At 37.0% G+C, this 24,920-nt stretch overlaps 1 protein-coding gene and 1 non-coding gene across 2 annotated transcripts; one reads left to right on the top strand and one right to left on the bottom strand.

Moving 5' to 3' along the window:
* Positions 1 to 13,649: 13,649 nt before the first annotated feature.
* Positions 13,650 to 24,903, top strand: LOC145783201 (galactosylceramide sulfotransferase-like). The gene is made up of 5 exons (XM_082595002.1): positions 13,650 to 13,871; positions 16,110 to 16,244; positions 19,125 to 19,263; positions 21,460 to 21,571; positions 22,155 to 24,903. Exons 1-5 carry the CDS (start codon positions 13,729 to 13,731, stop codon positions 23,045 to 23,047), a joined length of 1,422 nt encoding a protein of 473 aa, XP_082451128.1. The 5' UTR covers positions 13,650 to 13,728; the 3' UTR covers positions 23,048 to 24,903.
* On the bottom strand, positions 17,234 to 17,345 carry LOC145783741 (U6 spliceosomal RNA). Its single transcript, XR_014290957.1, has one exon. It is a non-coding gene; the product is annotated as a U6 spliceosomal RNA (small nuclear RNA).
* Positions 24,904 to 24,920: the final 17 nt, after the last annotated feature.

The following is a 24,920-nucleotide window of genomic DNA, read 5'->3' as shown; positions in this document are numbered from 1 at the left end:
AAATTTAAAATTTTGGAATGTAACCGGAATTACGTTGTGCTGCTTTACAAGGTAAAACTCACCCAAATGTTGCTTAATCACTCGGCCTTGTCTAACTTTAACAAGCAGAGTTGCCAGGTAATCCGGAGGAATTTGGACAGAATTAGTTTAAAACTACGACAAAAAATGGTCTAGTTATGGTCCAGAACTTTATTGATATCACAAGAGATAACATTAGCATAAACAAATGTTGCCACCTGGCAACCCTAGTTACAAGTAGGCTAATGTCATAGCGATCTGTACACACAGACCTTGACAACGTGCAAACTGGAAGCCTGACTGAAGGCCGATGTAATTTCGATTTTGAACTCTAATTTAGCTTACGGTAACTTTATATCCCTTTAAAATGATAGTTTTGAAAATCTAAATTGTAAAATTATGATCACTGAATCTCAAAACTCTTAATTTTACTTTAAAAAATGACAATTTTTTTCCAAATTATCAGTGTTGTCAGACGCTTATGGATTTTTCAACACCAGTGCCAAAATCTAGTTCGTTATTCAAATAGTAACAACAGCACAAAAGTTACTCAAAATGACACAAAATATACACAAAGACTATGTTTATTAACTAATACTCAAACTATCAACTTCTGCTAGCGATTTTAGTTACTCACAGATTGGCCTTCAGTCAAACTGAAGCGTTTAGAACGAAAAGTGACTAAGTCACAAAATACTAAGGAGATATTGACATGTACAGTTTTCAATTGCATTGTAAAATCAAGATTTAAAAGATTTTTTTGCTTTTACCATATGTCAGTGTCTACAACCCCAGCCTAGTTCTGATTTAGACTTACTTTAAGCTGCTATAAAGTTACTTTAAGCTGCACGTAACGGGCCACCATGGCTAATATAGATAGCGGAGTTAACTAGAAATAGGCTACAGTAAAACTCGCCTATAATGACACTTGAAGGCTGAAGGGACCTTCGAACAAGTGTCCCTATAGCTGAAGTCACTACAAATGAATTCTACTGTGCATTGACTGATTGAAACAATTTTTTGGTCGAAATGAAACAAAAGTTGTTTTTTTTTAAGAAAACAATTTCGAAATAAAAACGAATTTTTATAGGAATAGTAACTGCAACTGAATAGTAACTGCAACAAGTACAAAAACTTTTGTCCATACAGAATATTTCGAAATATTGCTACATTTTTGTTTCGAACAGCCCTAAAACAACCTACTGTTCCTTTGCTCTTTCGTAGTTTTCCAGACACTTTAGTTTACGTAATCACACCTTGCAACCAGAATGTTTTGATACCCGATCTCTTGAAAGCCAACCTTATATTTTAGGTGAACTGAATAAATCTTGCAAATACAGTTCTAGTAGAGCAAGTTATGAACACTAAATCTTAGTTGTAGCTACTAAAAACCTACCGGTGCCTTGTTGTCCTCAAACTATGCAAAAGCTAAATCTGAATATCATGACTTCAAAATTGCAACTCCAGTGTGCCTATTTTTTGGTTGACCAACACCAATCACTACGCAACTTTACGCCTTCAACATTTCAGCGCACTCTCGTTTTTCAATATATTTTAAAAATGAAGACGACAAAACTAAGTCAAGTTCTAAAAATCCGGATGATTCAAAACACCTCACAAAGAAAAGTGCGACGTCATAGTCCATTTGATATTTCAAAACACAGTGTTGCCCAAAGTCAAGTCAAGTCAAGTCAAGTCAATTTATTTTGTTTTAACAGCGCCATATATTAACAAATAATCAGAGTAAAATGTAATTGTCAAAACAATGCATTGTACAACTGTTGGTTAGATTATGGCGCAATCAGGATGGTAGCGAAAGACCATAAGCAGTCATCTAGTCAGCCACCACCCCATCACAGTAAATCTAACTACACATTCATACACACTAGTGTGCAGAGGCAGGCACACTACTTCATTGAATAAAAAGAGTTCGCCACTGAGATTGAAAAACAACTACTGTTGGTTTGAATCTGCATTCTCAGACTGAATAAGCCGAGGATGAAGATTCAAACCAACGAGCAACGACCAAGAATTGACCAACCACCAATAATTAGTGATTGTGTGCTATAATAGGCTACAGCACTTGCGAAAGTTTTCCTGAAATAACGAGGAAAAACGTGGATACCACCACCGAATTGCAACAATTTTTATGTGAAGCATACAAAAACAGGGCAATTTGATACTAATAACTGTAGAGAACAAATATTAATAAGTAACTTACGATATGATGATATAGGCCTACTGTAAAGGTAAGTTATCCTTTGTATTGAGCACTTAAGGTACGCATGTATATTCATGTAACAGTTGGTTTTTGAGATTTTTTTTAAAGCAATGGAACGGTAAATCTTTTACATCGTGTGAAATTTCACTCCACACTTGCACACACAAGAAATGGAGTGTTTTTTTGCCAAAGTTTGTTTCAAACCTGGGAAGAAAAAATCTGGTTTTAGCCTTATGTCTTGTATCATGTTGATGTATGTCGTCTAATTTAACAAAGTAGCCAGAGAAACATGCTGGCAAAAAATTATTTTCGTACTTGAACATGAACTGTGCATATGCCAGCTTTGCAAGGTCACTCACTTTTAATACCTGAAATTTGCTGTACATGTAGGTCGTCGAAGTTTTCCTGTCACCAAACAAACACGCTCTAATAAATTTGTTTTGAATCACTTCCACCTTGTGTACTAACGTTTTGTTGGCCCTACCCCAATTAATTATCGAATATTGAAGATTTGATTTAAATAATGAAAAGTAAATTAATCGTAATGTGGATAATGGGACATAGTATCTGATTTTGTAAGCAATGCCACATACTTTACTCAATTTTGTGCAAAGGTCAGAGATGTGGGCGTTCCAGTTCAATCTGTGGTCCATCGTTACTCCAAGATATTTTACTTGATCAGTTTTGTTAATGCTTTGGCCGTTTAAGGTGAGAGAGAACGATTTTGCAACAGGAAGATTTCTACAAATGATCATAAAATTAGTTTTAGTGTAATTAATCGATAATTTATTGGTTCTCATCCATACATCAATCTTTTTTATTTCTTCATTGGCTTGTTGTTCTAGGCAAGTCAAATTGTGGTGTGTCATGTTTAGGCTGGTGTCATCCGCAAAAAGAGTAGTCATGAAAGAGGACGCAGTAGGTAGATCGTTCACATATAATAAAAATAACAAAGGACCAAGGACTGACCCTTGGGGGATGCCGCATTTGACCGTCGAAAAGTTTGATGATAAAGAGTTAAGTTTGGTGTATTGTTGTCTGTTGGTTAAATAAGACTTCATCAAGTTCCATATTTTTCCACGTAAACCATAACAATATAATTTGTTCAATAAAATTCCATGATCAACAGTGTCAAATGCTTTACTCAGGTCAAGAAAAATGGAGCACGTATAGTTATTGTTATTTAAGTTTTTGAGTAAATGATCATATATGTGAGTTATACTGAGTTCTGTCGAATCATTTGTCCTAAAACCATGTTGACTGGGAGTTAATATATTATTTTTATCCAGAAATTTAATCATTCGTTCGTACAAAAGCTTTTCAAGAATTTTAGAGAAAGTGGGCAAAAGAGATATTGGCCTGAGATCGGTTAAAGCGGTGGGATTGGATACCTTTGGTATTGGGATGATTTTAGACAGCTTCAGTGGATCTGGATAGGTCTCTTGAGCAAAGCAGTTGTTGTATAATCGAGCAAGAATGGGTGAAATAATACAGTTTGCAAGTTTGATGAATTTTGTCGGGATATCGTGTATTCCAGGAGAAGTTTTTGTTTTCAATGTCATTATGATGTTTGAAACCTCACTGGGATTGATGTCTTCAAGTAAAAAACTGGATTGGCATGTTGTTGTTAAAAAATCTGAAGAGGATACGCCAGTTGGTTTAATTTTACTTGCCATACTAGTACCAATATTGGTGAAGTGCTCATTCAATAGGTTTGCAAAGTGGGTTGATTCAGTTTTGTGTAAAATGTTATTTATTTCCATATTGGTGGGAAGCGATGACATTGACTTGGATTTGCTAGTGATCAATTCGTTAATTACTTTCCATGTTTTCGATGCATCAGCTTTGTTTGCTTCAAATAAATAAGTGTAGTGTTGTCTTTTAGATATTCTTTTTATATGCACCAAGCGATTATTGTAAGCTTTATATTTCTTTATTTTCATGTCATCTTTGTGCTTATAGCACGCTCGATATAGTCTATTTTTTGTCTTTATGGATTTAAGAATTCCTTTTGTAATCCAGGGTTTGTTTTGCAATTTAACTTCTTTACGGGATAATTTCCTTACAGGTGCGTGTTTATTGAGTGTTTTTTGGAACGCATCTATGAATTCACAGAATTGTGTGTTGACGTTGTTTTTTGTGAAATCAAGGGAGTTCATAGCAACATGCATTTCAGATAAAAAGTTTTCATTGTCAAAATGCCGCATACATCGTGTCAATTTCGGAACTTTGGTTTTAAGGAAATTCAAGTTAGTTACGCTCAAAAACACTGGTAAATGATCAGAAACATCATATAAACAGATACCGCTGGTTTTGTGTTGTTTTTCAATGTTTGTGTAAATATGGTCCAATAAAGATGGTTCACTAATTTTAGAAAATCTAGTTGGATGGCTTATCACGGAATTACAACCTATGGCCACAAGTGAGTCCAAATATTCTTTTACTTTAGGGGTTTTATTTTCATGCATAAGGTTGATGTTGATGTCTCCGCAAATGATATATTGTGATTTCGTCTTCTCAATTTCCGCAATAGTTGATATTATCCTGTTTTGAAAACTATCAATGTTTGGTCCAGGATGCCTGTAGATGACACCCACGACTGCGCTGTCTTGAGAATTACTTTTTATCTCGATCCAGAGGTCTTCACAATTTGGTACATTTAAGCTAATATCATTACGTATAGAATATGCAATATTATTTTTAATGTAAAGTGCAACGCCACCAGCATTTGTAGGAGAGCTTTTGTGTAAAAATTTGTATTCGATGAGGTTAAAGTTGTCAACACAATTGGGTTTTATTTTAGTTTCAGAAATTGCAATAATATCTGGTTGGTGATTAATTTCGACCAAAAATTCTTCGAGTTTGTCTTTGTTTTTGCTTAGACTGCGGGTATTGAAGTGGAACAAGGAGAGCTTTGTACTTTTACTTTCTTGAAAGAATTTTTTAGTATCTGATGTAGAGAGGTAGTTTTTGGAATCGAAATTGATGCTAGTAGTGGACATTACAACAAACACAATAAAAATGACTAACATATACATGTGCAATGAATAATTACAATATGACTGGTTAGGCTACGGAGTGACTTTCAGTTGATAGACGAAAAACTTTGAAAAATAAACACTATTATTGGGTTATAAAATATTTAATTTAGCAAAGATTTTACTACTAAACAAATAAGTAAATAAACCACCAACACGTGCATTTATATCTTATAGTCAAAATAACAGAACTGAGAAATTACTTATGGATGACAACAGAAACAATTCAACGGAAGAACTTGTAATTAATTAAGACTAAATAAAACATATAACAAATCAAGTCGAAGTGGTGTGAGCAAAACCTGGAAATAAAAGCACTATTATTACGTCATAATAAAAATGTTTTACAAGAAAGTTGAAGATTAGCCTTGCACCGTACGCATGAAGTTAATTTTTTTTTTAAGTAGAAATTTACAACAAAAAGTTAGTGCAGAACTACAAACAATTGGCCAACAAAAGAAAATTAAATCAAAAGCGGAGTTGTAACATACAGTACTATAAACAGTCCAAATTCAATCCTTCTTTAGAAATTTGATTTAATAGTCATAAGAACCTTTTTCTGAGTCAATGGTTACTGTACCAAGCCTGGACAGGGTTTTATCTTGTTCGGGGTGGAAATGAAGGTTGACTACGGTTAGGTGGAATATAAAGAAGTCCAAAAAGATATCTTGTGACTTTTCTTCACTTTGTCTTCAAAATTCAATTATCTATGAGCGATCCAACTGAGAAATGCAAATTGCAAAATGGCTGCCAAATTCAATGATAAGCTTCTAGCTGGCCTAAATCAAGATTTCTTCGAATTGTTCTGTCTCTGCGAGTTTTTAATCAATTTTGAAAATTTTTGGACTGAAATGACCGCAATTAAATTTCTTTCTTAATTTGTCAAAATCTAGCTATTCTCCAGGCCTAAGTTTTTCTTTAGTCCAATTTATATATTTAGACCTGGAGAGCAAAATCTTTGCTGCTAACTGCTTTCCCGCGCTTTACTAGAACTTTCCCGCGCTTTACAAATGGGAAGTTTTGTCCATTTATGAAAATTTTCAATATCGTTGAGCACAAAATTTGAAAATGGGAAATTTTTTTGGCTCCGAAAAACCATCTTGCCCGTTTCTGTCTATAGCTGGCACTGCCACAACCCTCCTCTCTTCAAAAACAACAAGCAAAAAATAAAACAGTAACAAAGTAAAGCTCAGTGTTAAGCAATAGCCTAATCGAAAGTGTTGTACTGTAGATTGACTTTGTCAGTTCCAATATTAATAATTAATTAAACTACCATTCAACGTTTTATAGGCAGAGAAAACTTTTTCTCAAACCGTAGAAAACCTCATTATCAGATCACCGCTTCAATGCGTGATGGAAATCCACAGATATTGAAGACTTCCATCACGCATTGAAGCGGTGATCTGATAATGAGGTTTTCTACGGTTTGAGAAAAAGTTTTCTCTGCCTATAAAATGTTGAATGGTAGTTTAATTAATTATTTCTGAAAGTTCCTTGGTTTCATATTATCCAATATTAATGTAGATGAGCAGTTATCATAATAATAGGATCTTCTTGTTCTGGCTTTATTTCTACTTAAAGTGGGATCACTGGTGCGAATTGCAGTCCTCAACAACAATCTGTCAACAGCATCTTCTTCCTTCACTCTCACGAGTTATATATCTTGACACACAGTTTCTCCGTCTTGATGTAAAATATCTTAAAATAAGCTTAGTTAATAATACTGTATCTTAATATAATTGATCATAATAGTATAGGATGGAGAAAGGTAGATAACATGGTACTTTATTGTTCTCAGCAATGAAAAATAAAATTGAATCAATAGTGTTGATGAATCACGTTCCACTTCTTTTACTTGTCTAAGCATAAAGCAGTTCTTCTTCTTCTTCTTCTCTCGTTTGACTTGTAGTAGCTTAGATTGGCAATGCCTCCTCGTGCAGCCAAGATACGGTAGTTGGGTCCAGTTGTCGAATACCAGTGATTCCACTTGGGGGTCGTAAGATGGAACATTCGTGGAGTATGTGTTGCATTGTTTGTTCTACCGCTCCGCAGACACATATCGGCGAATTATGCAACCCCCACCTAAACAGATTAGCTCCAGTACAGCCAACGTCACATCTGATCCTGTTAAATGTGACCCATGCCTTTCTTGAGAGGTCTGCTCCAGGAGGGATGGAGAGTGCTGGCATAACTGAAAACTGGGGAGGGATATGTGGCAGCTCGTTCCATTCTTGGGCCCATGTTTCCACGCAGCTGAAGTTCTTATCCACAAGTTGTGTAGCATATCGACGGAATGGGCGCCTTGATGATAGGCGGTGAGGTCTGACTGGTCCATTTGTTTGGGAGTGACTGTGGAGAAGGTGTTGAGGATCGAGTCTCGCATGTAGAGCCAGTTTGTGAGAGGCTTCTTCCCTACGGACATGAGCAGGAGCAATGCCAGCCAAAGTTGGCAGATAAGCAGTAGGTGTGGGGCGGAGACAGCCAGTGATGATGCGCAAGGTGTCGTTAATGCATGCATCCATCTTTTTTGTGTGTCTGCTGCGGTTCCACACAGCTGAGGCATATTCGGCTGAGCTGTAGACCAAGGCTAGTGCACTTGTACGCAAGGTTGATGCTCGGGCTCCCCATCCTGTTCCTGCTAGGCTTCTCAAGAGGTTATTTCGCGAGGTAACCTTGGCACGGAGTGACTCGATGTGGGGTCTGTAGGTCAACTGCCGGTCAAGTTTTACTCCAAGGTAAGTTGGGTTTGCAGTGTATGGTAAAGGATTTCCTGTTAGCGAGACAGACAGTTGACGCTGAGATTCCCGATTATTTAGATGGAAAGCAGAGATTGTTGTTTTCGACGCATTCAGTTTGAGCCTCCACTTGTCCAGATAGTCAGCCACTAGTTTCAGGTCAGTTTCAAGTTTTCTTTCCACCTCATGCCAGTTCCTGTGAGCATATAGAAAAGCTAGATCATCCGCATAGCCATACTGTTGCGATGTAGTGCATGGGAGGTCACTTATATACTGTAGATATTAAATAGGAGTGGCGATAGTGTTGACCCTTGGGGGACGCCATTTTTGAGGCGGCGTGGTCTGCTGGGTTTTCCCTCGTTGGTATGCAGTATGAAGGTACGGTTCGAGATGGTCTCTACCAGAAACTTAACCATGTGTCGGTCAGGAATGAGTTGTAATAGTTTCATAGTAAGACCACGGTGCCACACAGTGTCATAGGCTGCTGTAAGATTCACTAGGACAACACCCACCTTCTCACGGGCTTCAAAACCACTTTCGATGTCATCAGTAAGCTTGACAACCTGGTCAGTTGTGCATCGGCCGCGTCGGAATCCAGCTTGTTCTTCTGGCAGTTTTGGGTCAACGATTGGTTCGAGTCTGCTCAGTAAGAGACGCTCAAGTAACTTGTATGGCACACAGAGCAGGGAAATGGGCCTGTAACTTTTAGGGTTATCAGCTGGCTTGTTGGGCTTTCTAATGGCTATGATGTTAGCTTTCCTCCAGATCTTTGGGAGGAGCAACTTCTTTAGGCAGAATGACATGAACTGTCGCAGCCACTCTCGTGCGAGTGGTCCAATATGTTTAATTAGCTCTGGTGGGATTTTGTCTGGGCCTTGTGATTTGCCAGTTTTTAGGTGTTTGATGGCTGCGTCTAACTCAGAGATGTTAAAAGAGGTAGATAGGAAACAGCTTGAACTGGGTACCTTCCATAGTTGGTTGATTTCATTTTTCACTGCTCTGGCATGCGCTTTATCAGCTCCTTGATATTGGCCATTTAAAGCAGTTCAGTTCAGTTCAGTTGTTTTTTTATTTCTGACCATCATATCAAAGCATATCGAAGACAGTAGCAGATTAAAAAAAGAGAGCATTTGGTCACGTTCCACTCCTAAGTAAAATCAAGAAAAACATGTAGCCTTATTTGTTTAAATCGACATTCAAAATCTTAATGATAAATTAAAGATTTTAAATAAAGATTTTAAACGTTTGAACTTTTGGATATGATTTCCATGAATGCAATGTCGTCACAAATGATTGATTTCTTGTTGCTAAGCAATTTTCACTCCTGTATAAATATTTTTTTCTTGCAAATCCAATGTTAAGCTAAAACTAGGTTTGTTTTTGTTTGATCAAAACCCATAATTTAGGGACGCCTTTTCTTGAACTTTGGTTAATGCATTATGTATTTTAACGTTTTGTTCACTTTAATGCATTTCAGATCAGGCTACTGACCAAACCACTTTTAGTTTGGTGAAGCTTCATTCAGGAAGCTTTTAAAGAACTTTAGCTGCAGTTTTGACAAAACTTACTGTAGCTTCAGAATAAAAATGATTAATATGACTGTTAAAAAAAAAACTTTAAGTTTTGTTTCGACACTGAATTTGTTGCCTCGGTTTCGTTAATTTTTTTAATGTTTTTTAATTTTGTTATTTTTTTTAAAACAATTTCCGGATTTTTTGGGCTGATAAGTGCAACCAAACAAACTTAGGGCTACCATACGTCCTCTTTTAAGAGAATTTGTCCTCTTTTTTCAAGAAAAATGAATTGTTCTCCGAGGACACTAAAAAATGCTCAAATGCTTTCTTTTTTGACAGTTTGGGTTTTTATGCTTATATTTTCAACGGGATTATATAGCTTGATGACGTTTCAGCGACGCTTGTAGGCTATTTGTTTTCTAAACATTTTGTATACCAATGTAACATGCTGATTTATAAATTCTACAAGAAATTGGCGCATTTTATAGAACTGTTGTTGAACGTTCATTGCCTGTTTTTTTGTAAGATATTAAACGACATTTTAAAGGCCTTGCTCACACTTTCACAAAAAATGTTCTTTTACCTAGGAGAGACCGGGGATAGCTCGGACGATTTTTTAAAAACAGCTCATATTTTTTTTAAATTACACAACAAGTTCGTAAATGTTATTTTGTTGTAAACCGTAAAGCTTTGCCAAAAAAGGGTAGGAGTATCGTTTGTTTCAGCAAACCGGAAATGCTTATAAAAAGCATAATTTCTACGGTCCTTAAATGTCCCAAGTCACCCCGGTACCGGGGTAATTTCGGACATGCCTGGGGTCATCTCGGACAACAATTTTATGCAGACGTTTGGAGTCGATTTGACAGTTAATACAGTTACAGAATATTTCTTTTTGTTTTATATACGTACGAACCATTATGTCTTTAAAGTCCAATAAATTAATTATTCAAAAGATCTGAAAATAAGATTTTGTTTAAGTTTGATTTTTTTCCACGGAGATACTTCGGCGATACTCAATGATAAAGTTACTTTTTCGACCTCAACTTTCTAAGAAAACTAGACATACTTGCAAACTTTATTCTGATTTGTAATGGAGCCACAACGCTTTGGTAAACGTGATTTAACAATACTTTACTGTGACGTCAAATGCCTTATCCCAGGTATCCCCGCGTCCGAACTATCCCCGGTCTCCTCTACATAGTTTTATATTGATACAACGCTTGTAGACGTTGTTGATTGCCAACTGAGTTTAGCTCGTTTGTTACTTGAAACAAATCGCAACGAATGTCTAAAAGTGCTCCACTATACACTCCAACGTTGTTCGTTCAGGGGTAACTCATGAGTGAACGAATTCACAGACTCTTCCATTTCTACAAGCAGAAACTTAACTCTGTCAACCTCAGTGAGCGGGTCTGTGTCAGTGGTTCAAGGCCTCCACACAGTGCAGCCTACTGTTTTAATTATATTTCTTGCAAATAATTTAACAATTTTGTTAAGGCTGACCATTCCTTGTTGAAAAAAGTTAATTCTTGACCTGGAGGTCGTGCTTGATTTGTCACATTTTGCAGATTTTTGCGATCTTAACTGTCTGACTGAAACTGTCTAAAAATTAGGTATTTTTTTCACTTTTTGCTGACTTTTAAACATATAAAATCATTTGTTGTCTTTAGGAAGCACTAGAAATGAGAAAAAAAATACGTTAAACGTTCAATCAATCTATGTAAAAGATTCTTCAAGCGTAAAATTCTATTTGCTGGCGAAACGTGTCCTCTTTTTAGATGAAAATATGGTAGGCCTAAACAAACTGAATGTGTCTTCAAGAAAGCCGCGCGAGCAACCCAAATGAGGATGGCAAGTATCGCCAATTCTCGGCACAACAAGTAATTGACACAAGACCGGAGTAAAACGTCAAAAGTTTTCGCATTGGTCTGAGGAAAGATGCCGAGAGAGCACATTTTAACTTATATGAAGAGTGTTTTCTTGACCAGGAATAAAGTGGTTTCAAAGAGCGTCATAATTGTAGTAACAATCATCGTTGTTTACTGTTATTTCCAACATTTTTTACAACGAATAGTTAAAGAAAACATGTCAAAGCTAAACCCTTCAATATTTTCTTAATTTTTGTTAAACTACAATTGCGCAATTTCAACACAAAATGACGTTGCAACACTGAAACAAAGGGAAGCGAGTTCAACCGGCAATTCAAAAATCAACCACCACGAACACAGCTCAAATTTGTTGATGTCGTATTGCGTCAATGTGAATTCTGATATTTTGACAACGATTTGAGGGATTCGGACTTTTGCTTGAGAAAGTCAGTCGAATCTCACCTCAGTTTCAAATGCTAGCCTGTTTTGTTGGAGTTCATGTAAAAAAATCTGGCTTTTTTGTAAATCGTAACAGGCAGAGCAAAGTTTCAATCAAGCGAAACCCAGTAAAACAAACGAAAATCCAGCTACACCTTGCTCAGCCCAAGGTAAGTTAAAAGGTTCTCTGAACTGCGCAGGGTCTTGCACATGTGCATTACGTAATTCAAAACAGATTAACAACGGGATTGAGCATTGCTGAATCACAGAAATTAATGGGTTTAATAGAACGCATTCTAACATATCCAGGAATCTAAAAACTTAAAAGCGTTTTGCTAACTCAAACTCAAGTTGTCTATATTTGAATATTTATAATGGCATTGACAGTGGCGTTTACAGGGGGGGGGGGGGCAGGGGATACTTTTGGACTCGAGGGGCTCAAAAACACGAAGAAACCACAACGTATTCTTTGGATACAGTGAGTTTTTCCTATAAATGTCTTGATTTGGGGCACAAGGATTTCATTGGTACCGGGCCCAATATATCCTCTCAACGACCCTGGGTATTGGTACTAAAACTGACTATTTATCTACGGTACTTCAAAACGATCGTAGGCTACTATGCAATCTCAAACTTCAGGCACAAACACATTAATTACTGTATTGAATAGAAATAATATGCCAGGCCATATGTAGGCTATTGAATGTGGTGTACAGTAAGCCTAGGATGTAGCCTACAAAACATTTGGTGCGGATCGGCGAATAAGAATAGGTAGTAGGTACCGTAAGTATGAAACCTAAAAAGATGGGGTATAGCAGTTTCCAACAAAGGAAAAGCTGGAAGAGAGAATAAACAATATAACATAAAAGTAAAGGTGTGAAAAGCAGGACTGTGAAGTCGGGCGAAAAAAATATACGACTCCGACTTCTTAGTTTATAACTGGCTGACTCCGACTCTGGACATGTAAAATTCTCTGCGACTCCTCACCCCTGAAAAAAAAAAGCTTAGTCAAAGGTTTGAGAGTTTGCCTTCCAGAAACTTTTTGATTAATTTTATCTATTTGTTTTGTGGAGCAATGATGCTTTCTTGTTTATGACATCCACTCGCACAGTTTGCGTTTAACTATTTAAACCTTATTTCTGCAGGCCCTACAAGTTGGAATAACGAATATACAGGTATACTTCATGTCAAACCTGTAGCCTACGCGGTAACAGGTCGTAGCTTGTAAACGTTAATTAGTTTGAATATTTATCCTCGGACTGACAAAGCCTCTGATAGGTTATTCTTCCCAGTTTCGCATACTTGCAGAGTCTCTTGACGCTTGACCAAGATTGGCAGAGTGAAGTTTCCGATTGTTGTCTGTAAGCTATTCCAACCACTAGGTGCCGCTAAATGAAAAGCAGTACTGAAATGTTTTGCTCAAGCGTACACCCCAAGAGCTGAACCAGCACCGAATGATCTTTAGTTTTTTTGTGTGCACGGCCGAGCGCTTAAAGAAGTGTTTTACCTCAACTTGTTAAAATTTCTCTCAGTTTTTAACGCACATAACAAAATCCCATCGATTAAATAGGCCACCATGCGGATTAACAACAGTCATGACACTGGCTAAGAACATATACCTGTAATGTAATTGAGCAAGCGAGAAATTTTACCTCTTGCACGTAATTCTACCTTTGCACGTAATAAAGTGCCCCCTGGATGCATTACTGAAGTAGAATGCGGTACTTCGAAAGTGTTTGATAGATTAAATAGGCTACAGCGTATTTATATCTATTTAATCTTAAGCTTACATAGCTCCATTCATACATTGCAGAAATAAGATTAAACATTTTGTTTAAAATACTATTTAAGAAATCTTTTGTTTTAAAATAGTCTGTTTAAAAATAATCAACTCCCATGCGGCAGCGTTGGAAGAAGATGGTTGGAACCGTTTCTGGAAAGAGTTCTCAACTGCGGACACTTACTTTTGTTTGTGTAACGGTAGTTTTTGTTGTATATCCCTTTTATCAGAAACCATTAAAACCTTTGCCAGATATGAGGTAAGGTAAATTAAAGATCTCCGTTCAATGGCGGTTTAATCACAACAATTAACTTTGAGTTAATGCATAAATTGTGTAGTTAAATGGTCACAATGTCTTTTCGTGTAAAATTTTATTTCGTAAACGATTTAATTTTGTTCCCTATACTGACTCAGGACGTAACAACCGAGGGAGGGGAGGGCTTAGGGGAGATATTATCGCTTCCCCCAAAAAATAAGATTTTTAATATCATTACAATGTTACAGTGACATTGTAGCCTATTACATCTTAAATGATATTTAATAATTGTTTGGCTGCATTCCGTGGCTATATTTTTAAACAAACTCTTTATTTCAAATATTGAAATGTTTTTCCTCAAACAGTTTCCTTTTTTCCTAAAATTTTCTTTGGTAGCTATGTCACTGCATTGACTGATACAACATCGTCTAACATGTGATTTGATATAGATTTTTTACCTTCTTTTCTAGAAAACTTTTTTTTATGACTTAAATAAACTTAGTTTTTAAACTCGAGTCTTCAGTTGAATTTTTCACACTGTATCAGCGTATGCACTGTCATGGATTCCCCAGCCAACCTGCGGAGAGACAAATTGGTGCACCAGCTTACACAATGAGCTCTATTAGATGAAGATCATCCCTTAAATCAGTTGGTTCTTTAGGAACAAATTAGTTTAGAGCTTCCAAGTCCTAAATCTCGTGAACCTTTGTCTGCCCAACATTACAGACCTCTGTGATTCTAATTTTAATCTTCAAATAGTCTAGTGAAAACGTTGGGATGAGACTACAAGACCAGAGCGGTTGAAAATACCTCCAAACACTTCACTCCCACCAAAGTCAGAGTTCCCCGCAAACATTGGGTAAAACTCAATCGTCTTCGCACTGAAGTGGAACGTTTTATTATAATATGTTTCGGTGGAATCCTGCCGAATCGGCATCCAGGGTACGGTATGTGGATCAGCTTTCCAAACCGCACAATACTTCATTCATCACTTCCCGATTTACGGACCTCAAAATGGAAATGCCAATCTCAAAGCGCTTGATAACAACACAGTCCAATGGCTGCAGTGCCTGTACGAAATAATGTGACCGCTATCATCTCATACGCAAGAAGAAGAAGCGTAGCCTATACTGAGCAAATTACGTGATTCTTTAATGCTATTGATGTACACCAACCATGCCCTGGTGCAGCTAGTGAAGTAGGTTATAGCTTAATGAGTGAGGGAATGCGTTGCCATCCAAATTGAAAGAGTAGGCTTCAAATGACGATGCTCAGCGGCTGCGTATTTAATGCTGCTGCTGCTAAAGCGCTTGATACCAAGTGATTAAATCTTGAAGATGTTGAAGCGTTTGAAGCAGCTCATGACAAAAGCAAGCTCATGAAGAAACGTTTTTTAGATTTGAAGCGAAATAAAAAAGAAAAAAATCTTGCGTATAAACGATCAAGTTTTATTTTTGTTTAAAACAGGTCTGCTGTCTTTCTTGCTAAACTTCGTCATTTCAAACGATTTTACTAAGTTAGTGTAAAAATTGGTATAAATGTCTACTTTATTGTGTCGGTCTATTCGGCCAAACTCTTTGTTGAGACCTGAGAGACTATGCAACAATAATGCATGAGTTGATTGTTGACTTTCTTTGCAAATGCCAAGTAGGCTAATGTCAAGCTTGCTTCTTACTCTTGCAAGCTTGTTCATATTAAGAGCGTTTCGAACAGCGCAGCCATAGGCTAACAATTGCTTTGAGTACTGTATAGTATCTCAACATCAAAAGCTTAAGCTGTTTGATGAAACTTATAATCTTCTACAGTTCTTCTTTTTCTTTGCGTACCATGCCTATTGCGGGCTTGCATAGTTGGTTGTAAGTGTTTATGCATAGTTGGTTGTAACGTGAAAATGATCCTTGAGGCTATTGAGAAAAGAGAGACGCTGTTTTCCAAGAGCTTGTTCTCCTTTGATCTTTCCAGTGTGTTTTACTGTGTGATCATTCACTAAATACCTTAACATATCGTTTCACCTTTATTGGGATCATCAGACAGTTCTTACCTAAATAGATTCTTTTATTCAATTTATTCTATTTGAATAAGAACCTTCTGGTGATCTCAATTAGGGTGAAATAGTCTGTTAAGATTTTTAGTCAACGGTCGGTGTATTTGATGTTATTCGCTCTGTTTGGATTTTTGCTTGTGATTGAGCACTTTTTTTGTGGCATTAATGGTAAGCTATTTATTGTTTGGAACTTGTAGGCTGATAAAGGATGTTGTCGGTGACTATATTTCTGAAACGAGAGAGCACATGGATGATTCAGAGGTTCATGATTCAGATGATTCTAATACCATCAAATCAGCAAGCAATGCATCAGACAATAACACAACAAAACCGTAAGTGCAAGTTGCAGTCTACCCTGCTTGTTGAATTGTTGTTACGACAGATTTAGAGCAGTGGTTCCCAACCTGGGGGTCGCAGAGCATTTTATAGGGGTTCGCAAAGCTGTTGCTCATGCAACAACAAAAGTGTGTAGGACGAGGTCCGATAGCCATTTCATTCGGATTGATTGTAGCACAACATTATTGCATCAGTATGCGGACTATTCGCTGTAAAAGTGTAAATTGAAACTCTATTAACGAAGTAGCCTTGTATATTAGACAACAGAGATCAGACAATACTCGAGATTGTTAAAAAATAGTTAAAGGAAGCATCGTTCGATGGAGAAAAACGAAAATACGTTGAAGAGTACATTGATCTTGGCTTTACTTCTTTATAGACCAATGGTGTTGAGAAGCCACAGTGTGTTCTCTGCAACGTTGTTCTTAGCGCAGAATGATTGAAACCAGGGGTCACCAAATGGCGGCCCGCGGGCCGCATGCGGCCCGCCACGCTGCATCGCTGCGGCCCGCGGAAGGTATCAGCGTACAAGTATAACCAAAAATACTTTTCTTGAGGACTTAAAGAGCACGAAAGCAAAAAATATTTTCCGGGAAGCATATTTTCGCATTGCATATCATTCCACCGACCGACCAATCAGATTACAGTTCTAGGTGGGGGTTGCTTAAAGTTATTCCAATGCGATGTCCAGCCACACTGTCCCAGTGGTTGATTAAAACGTCTGTTTTCGAATTTCGAAATTGTCTGTGAGCATAGGGTTGCTTATTTTAAGGTTGCAAATGTCATGTAAACACTAGTGCGAGTTTCACCGTTATTGTGTTTCACGAGCAGTGTTCCCTTTATGCAAGTTTTTGTTGGCAAAATGGGTCGGTGTGCCAACTCAATTTATAATAAATTGGCAAAACATTACATATAAATTTAGAGACTTTTTCTGATTGTATTATGAAAATATTTAGCTTAGTACTGCAAAACGTTTTTTTTTTTAAGAAATATGGAACGCTTCACGATTTTGCGTGTCACCCTTGCGTAGGAGCCATGCTAATATTCTCTGTATCGTTCCAATTATAGCCTAGTATATGTACTGCCGAAGCAAGTACTGCAAAACGTTGTTAATCAACAAATTCTTGCCACGTTGATGTTAATGTTCACGTTGATGTTCATAAATTACGATAGAATTACGATTTTTTGATAATTTCCACAAGCGTTTGTTTCATGGTACCTGGTTTCTTTTTCCCTGTTATTTGAGCCTATTTTTCGCTGATATGTTTGCAGGTCACTATTGTTGTCTGTATTGCGATGTGTCAAACATTTCCTTGTTTACTGAAACTGTTAATTGCAATATATCTTTTGCGAAGCGAAGTAACAACACCACTCTTGCTTGGCGATGAATATTCTGATGAAACCGCTCACCTCGCTATAAGTGCCCAAAACAAGTGGCCTCGTTTATTAGGCATTGGTAAAAAAGTTAAAAGTGTTGTAAAGGGAGCTTGGCCTGGCAGTAGCGTTAATTGTTCGATTAATTTTGTTTCTGCCGTATTCTAACATAAATATGAACAACATGAAACGCTGGATACTCGGTACGAAATGCGTTCTCTTCTAGCATAAGAGTCAACATACTTAACATTTTATTAGTGCGGCCCGCCACAGTTCTCCTTAGTGCCAAAGTGGCCCGCATGCAAAAAAGGTTGGTGACCCCTGATTGAAACCATCAAAATTGAAACGCCATTTAGAAACCAAACACCCTCAACATGCTAAAAAAGATGCATCATTATTCATTCTTTAAACGCCATGAAGCTGGTCTCAAGCGGCAACGGCTTGACGCTACTGGGAACTTTCATCAGGCAAATGTGGCTGTAATTCAGGCGTCCTATGCATTGATTTGTCAATAAATGCAAGAAAAACATTTCTAGTGCTGCCCTTTGTTGTATTATTTGTTAATAGAATACTTGCATTTAGGAAAGAATATAAGTGGGGAGGGGGGTCGCGGTATCTACGAATATTTTCAAAGGGGGTCACCAAGACAAAAAGGTTGGGAACCACTGATTTAGAGGAAGACCAAAAACAGGCATTTCCTGACTAAATTTCATATTAAAATTACAAGTGAAATCTTTCATGTATCAGCATTCAACAGTCACCTAGGTTTTGTATTCACACTGTCGGTCTGATTGGCTTAGTGGTGAGAGCATCTCTTAAACGTTCCGAAAAGCATTGATCCTACATTCATGGAGAACACGATGGCATTACGTAGTTGGTAAAGTACACTTACTGTATTCAATGACATGCTTCTTTATGACGTTTGATCTAGAATCTAGATTTTAGAGTAATTTGTTTGTCGATGTTTTTTCCATGCACCTATTCTATACACCTGGTCTACCTATTGTAATATTTAATAAGAGTAGCCTAGGTCTACTTTAAAGGCAGGTATCAATTACGTAACTATTTATGCGCTGAATAAGTAACCTACTTGGACAACGGGGAGATGCAAAACAATAAACTTCTGTAAGCGAAACTGCCAGGTTTAAACTAAAAAAAAAGTTTTCTCCCAGTTTGATTACAAATATTCCCACGGTAAAGCACTGAAACTATGCACTTTATGGTTTTCTTTATCAGATTGGAAAAGAGCAATTGCTTTTACTCTACTGTACTTTGTTGTATTATAATCCTTTTGCAGGATGGTTTAAGACTTAATATAGATAGTAGGCTACTTTTTCTTAGTAAGGCTATCCTTAACAAGCCGTTATATTTTCTATTTATAATATGTGAAGTTAAGAAGCCTACTGTGATTTGCAGTAAGCAAGCAATTAAATCTGTGCGATGACTGCTTCATTAATTAACTGTGGGCACTGTAAACAATTTTTACATCGATTTGGTGTTAGATTTTCATCTTTCAACGACGCAAATACACATCAAGCCGAAATGAAAGATGAAAAGCATGACAAAGAGTTGGGAACTTGCAAACCCCAAACGAGTATCGCGTTTATTAAGACACACAAAACAGCTGGAAGTGCTGTTCAGGTAAAATTTATTTTGTTTTTTAATATGATTAATTCACAGCTGAAAGTTGTCATGCATTGTATTTGTATCTTATACTGTAGTTGTAGCCTATTAATATTTTTTCTTTCGTTTTCTCTCATCATTTTGCTTTAAAGAAACCTTGCCTTCATTCCGAAACATCAAGATCGACCAGTTGTTTGCAGCGACTTTATTCTCCTTTTACTGTTGGCATCTTCGATTTCCAAGTTCCTTTTTGTCAGATCATCCTTCACCGTGTCTTCTGATGTTTTTTTGGTCTTCCTTTTCTTATTTTTCCTGTCACTACTTTATTCCAAAGTCTCTTTGTTAACATATTCTTATCCATTCATTTAAAACATTCAACTCATCTCAGAAAATGTCCACGTAAGTACTCCTCGATATCCTTAACATCAGTCTACTCTCAAGACATTATTTCAAACTTTCCTGAGAAGTGTTTTGTCACGCATCATTCGAACCATTCTCATTCGTGTTGTTTGCAATTGCTTGACATCTATCTTGTTTTATTGTGCAGCATTCGTCTCCATAACTCACCACGTTTCTCTCACACACCCTGTACTTTCCTGAGAAGTGTTTTGTCACGCATCATTCGAACCATTCTCATTCGTGTTGTTTGCAATTGCTTGACATCTATCTTGTTTTATTGTGCAGCATTCGTCTCCATAACTCACCCCGTTTCTCTCACACACCCTGTGTAAGCTTTCTTCCTGCGAAAAAGCGTTCCACAGAAAAGTGTGCCTGACAATTTATTCCTTAAACATTTTCCAACCTGCACTTACCCTAGCCGTCACTGCACTACTGGTGCAACTATATTTTCCTGAAATTTCTCTTGCTTTTTCTTCTGGCTTTATTCCTACTTCAAGTGGGGTCGCCAGTGCAGACTGTAGTCCTCCACATCATTCTGCCAGCAGCATCTTCCTTCTTCACTCCCACTATTTCCATCTTTTCTATCACACAACCTCTTGATCTTTATTTCGACCTTCTTTCTTTTATCAACTTCCAATTGCTTATTCTTCTTCCGACATAATCTTCGTCTTTTCTTATGACGTGACACAACCATTTAAGGTAGAGTGTATCTGCTCTGTATCAGCTTCTATCTCATCACATCCCAAGTTCACATACTTCTGGTAGGTTTCCTCAGCTACAGTCCGATCTCTTTACATCTCCTGCACTCATAAGGCTCCATGAATACCTGGACATTTTTGTGTGTTCCATGAATTATCTCTGTGTGTGTTCATCAATACCTGAACATCGCTGTGTTTTCCATCATTTTCAATCATCAGCGTACAAAATTATCTAGGTGTTGCGACTGGGCCATATTTTAAACTTATTTTGAACGTCCGTGTTTTGTCGCTTCAACCTTTTTCTAAAACTCTGCTATGTTTGGCATATATTGTTTTGTTGTTGTGATGGTCAGAAATAAAAACAAACTGAACTGAATGTCATCACTGCCTTTGGTATGATACATTGAGCCCTTTTGTAGGTAACTGTTGATAAAATAGTTTCGGGAAAGAGTTTGCTTTTTTATACCAAAGACAGGCAAGACACAACAATAACACAGGGTTGAGCATTACAACAATATATTACATATTTACAAATAGTTCAACATTCAAACGTTTTAGGCTTAACTTAAAAAGCCCTCATCAGGAATCTGCAAATATTTATAAACTACAATAAATTTCACTTCTTGACAGTAACTATCGTAACTAACTAACTAAACAACTGACTAAAAGCATCGAGAAACACGCAACGATTAAATGTATTTATATTTCTGAAGTAGGCTGTATAAACTCTCTATGCTTATGTGTAAAATTTACTCGAATCATTTTTGTTATGACAAACTTATTGTTTTATTAATGAAACGTCAAATTGCGTTTTTGTGATGTCAGCTAGAAATAAGCAATTTTATGTTCAAATTTTATAGTGACAAACTACCAGAGAACTTCAACATTTTTTTCAAGCATGTTTTATCTATACATTTTTTTACACCAGACTTGATTTTTTATCTCCTTTTATGCTCGGCGTTTTTTTTTTTTGCTCTGACGTGGTGGTTGACCATTTTTTTTAAATCATTTATAAATCCTCCCTAAATATATTTTCTTGTCATGAAATTTGACTTTGAATGAATGTAAATTTAGATCGTTCAATGAATACATAAAGTGAGTTGCATTGCATGTTTAGAACGTCCTCTTTCGCTACGGTTATGAACATGGACTGATATTTGCCCTTCCGAGAAATTCTCACGACTTTATGTATCCAAGACTTTTCAAGAAAGGATTTATAGGAAGAAGTGGTAAGATCGACTGTGGTGATTGCGATTGTGACAGGCTGTCATGTAATTACGTTTTTATCACTTTTGCAATCGCAGTCCTTTACAACAGTAGTTGATTGGAACGCTGTGATATTCTCTGAGTAAATAATTTAATGCAGATCGGCTCGTGAAACATGGAAATATTTGGTTTAGATCCCGATTGACCTAAGTTCCTTAATCCATTTTGTTTGCTACGAGCAAGGTGTTGAGAGTGGAGGTCGTTTTTATGCACGAGTTTAGTTCTTCAAGCGTCAAATGGACCACAATGAAGACTTATGCCACGTTACCTCAATAAAATCATTAAAAAAAGAATAGGGTCAAAATAGTCGAAGTTAAATTCGCCTGACTAATTGAACCGTCAAACAAGTATGGATGAATGCAATTTGCAATGCGATTTGATTTGCAATTTGCATTGTAAGTGATTCAGATTACATTACTTGTGCTTCCGTAAGCGTTTGAACCGCTGCTGTTTTTCTGAAAAGCAGAACTCTTGAGTAAACATTATTTGTATTTCAGCTTACAGTAGTACTTTGCTTTAAACTTAAAGCAATGTTGTGTATTCCAGGATACTTGGACCATAACATTATTTGTCATCATATGCGGTTTGACTATCTTGAGATTCAACGTTCCTTGGTTGACGAAGCGGCTTTTTTAACCATCCTTCGAGAACCAGGAAAGGTATTTGAATCTTCTTTTAACTTTTTCTGGGACATCATTCTCCCTTATCAGAGAGTTTCTCATAACAGTGAAAACTCGATGGATCTGTGGCTTAACAACGCCGATGAATACTCCCAGACTATGGACGAATGGAGACCATTGGAAATATATCCATATCACGATCTTTGCAAAAATCCTAACATGTTTGATTTGGGGTTTGATAATCGCAATGAAGACACTGCTTATGTGAAATCAGCAATCAAAAAAATTCAACAGATTTTTGACTTGGTCATGATAGCAGATTACTTTACGGAATCAATGGTGTTGTTAGCAGATGTATTGTGCTGGAGCTTGGAAGATGTAGCATGCCTCCCACTAAATATACAAAGTCTAGACAAATTCAAAATGTCCCAAGCAGATCATTTAAGAATAAGCAAAAAAGTTCGAAGATGGAATAAAGCTGATGCCGTTCTGTATGATTTTTTTAATGCGACATTTTGGAAGAGAATCAAAAAATATGGATACGAAAGAATGAAGAGAGACGCGGACAAATTGCGTAACATTAACAAACGCCTCATGCGAAGATGCATTGAAGGAGAAACTGCAGTTGAATACGCAAAAATTAGTAACCGTGCGTATAAAAAAAGTGTGTTTAAACCAGCCAATGTTAGTGTGAAAGGCTATAACTTAAAAAAGAGTGCGATAAAGATACGTCTTTGCAAAGAGTTGATTGCCACTGAAGATCAGTTTAGTAAAATACTTTACCGAAAGCATGGCTATAGAACAAGTGCTTATTATTGAATTGTCCTTACCAGCTAAAGCTATGATTCTCAACACCGAGCCATTGATCCTGGGATATTTATAAGAAGTTTTGAGATTCCCAAAGATTAATAATAATAAATACACAACTTTTTCAACGGACAGTCGACGTACGTCGTACATATTCTTCAACATCAAGCTGTGCTGCCTATTTTCATTGATATTCATTGATGTGATAATCACTTTTGTGAAATTAGTCCACTGGTGATTTAATAAACATTGCTTCATTTCACATAGTTGGACTCTACGTAAACCCTGAACCAACGTTGAATAACTACACGCATTTTTACGGAGGCATAGTTGGACTCAATTGTTTACAGGTTTTGTGCAATTATTTACTTTTGTGTTTAATAACTGAGCTGTAATTGAACAAGTGCTCTGATGCATAAAGCTAGTGCCTGAAGCCGACGTGTTGATTCACTGTTCACTGTTCACTGTTGGTGAAATGGTATTTCTGTTCGCAGTTTTGGTTGGTGCAAGTTCATAGCATCTTTTCACAAATTGGGACTAGGTGGGCAAATTTTCAAAAAAGGGCACTTTTAGCGCGAGATTTATGTTAAAAAGGGCACTTTTCGCGCGTAAATGATGGGAAAAAGGGCATTTTTCCCGAGCTTAAAACATGTAGGAGCTTAAAAATGTAGATTTCTCAGGTAAATTGTTGTTAAAAATGCATATTATACCTAGACTAAACTTTTGAGACCCATAATTGATTCCTATATTCATCTCCGCCCACAATATGTTATAAATAGCCTAATAATGTAGGTAATAAAATTTAATCTAGCAACATTTAATTGCAGAGGTCTCATTTTACTAAAGTAAAAAGAAACAACTACGATACATAATCTATAAAACACAACTGCTTAAGATATTATAATGAGCAGGCCCGGATTTAGGGGGGGCAGAGGGTGCAGGTGCCCCGGAGGCCCCTCTACGTGGACAAAATGTAGTTTTGTGTTATTATTTTTTTCAGCCTTCGAAGTTTCTGCAAAATGCTGTGCAGTGCTGGATTAATGCTACTGTAGACGTAGAAGTGGTTTTTCGCGCCGGAGGCGCGAAAAAATTTTTGCACGGGGGGCCCTCGATTTAAAAGCGCCCCGGGCCCTCCATCAGCTAAATCCGGCCCTGATAATCAGTTGAATCTTTGCAGAATTAGATGATTTTAAAGAGCTGGTATTTTATTTTGATGAAAATCAGGAAACAAACTTAATTCAGACATTTAGAATCTCACACAAAATTTGAGGTAGGCTACTCACAACACAAATTGCTAATTAATCTGCTTGAATGGAACATTAAGAATATTATAAGTGATGTTCGCCCTTCGTTTCCGAAGATGGCCAATGAGGCTAAGATCAAGCTTTCTCAGCTGATTCTGCGCCTTTATAAATAAGACTGCGCCATGTTAGTCGTACTGCGGCTAATAAGTCTTCCCACGAATCTACGTCGATGGCGAATTCTTTTATGGAAGCTTTTAAAGTGTCTGGATATTTTAAAGGATATTATCAGTAGGCCTACCGTAAGGTCAAAGGTAGGCTCATAAGTTCTAAATGTATGATGAAGCTTTCCATTTTTCTGTTCTTTCTTTAACTTAGATCTAACTTAAACAAAAATTAAGTCTTAAAAATTGCCCACCTAGTTTCAAACTAGGGGGGCAAAGAAAGGACTAGGGGGGCAAGCAAAGAGACTAGGTGGGCAATTGCCCACCTAGTTTATATGTGAAAAGATGCTATGTGCAAGTTGGAGTGAAGGGTGTTGATTTAGCTGGTCTGCTGTTAACTTGTGTTGTGTTATAGAATGAATATTTATTTTGCAGGTTCGAGTTTTAAGTTTAATAAAGCCAAATAACGGTTACAACAAT

The sequence above is a fragment of the Aplidium turbinatum genome, chromosome 14 (genome assembly GCF_918807975.1).
Source record: "Aplidium turbinatum chromosome 14, kaAplTurb1.1, whole genome shotgun sequence".
Classification (NCBI taxonomy): domain Eukaryota; kingdom Metazoa; phylum Chordata; class Ascidiacea; order Aplousobranchia; family Polyclinidae; genus Aplidium; species Aplidium turbinatum.
The sequence above is the reverse complement of the archived record's forward strand: the minus strand, read 5'-3'. Positions and strand labels throughout refer to the sequence as shown.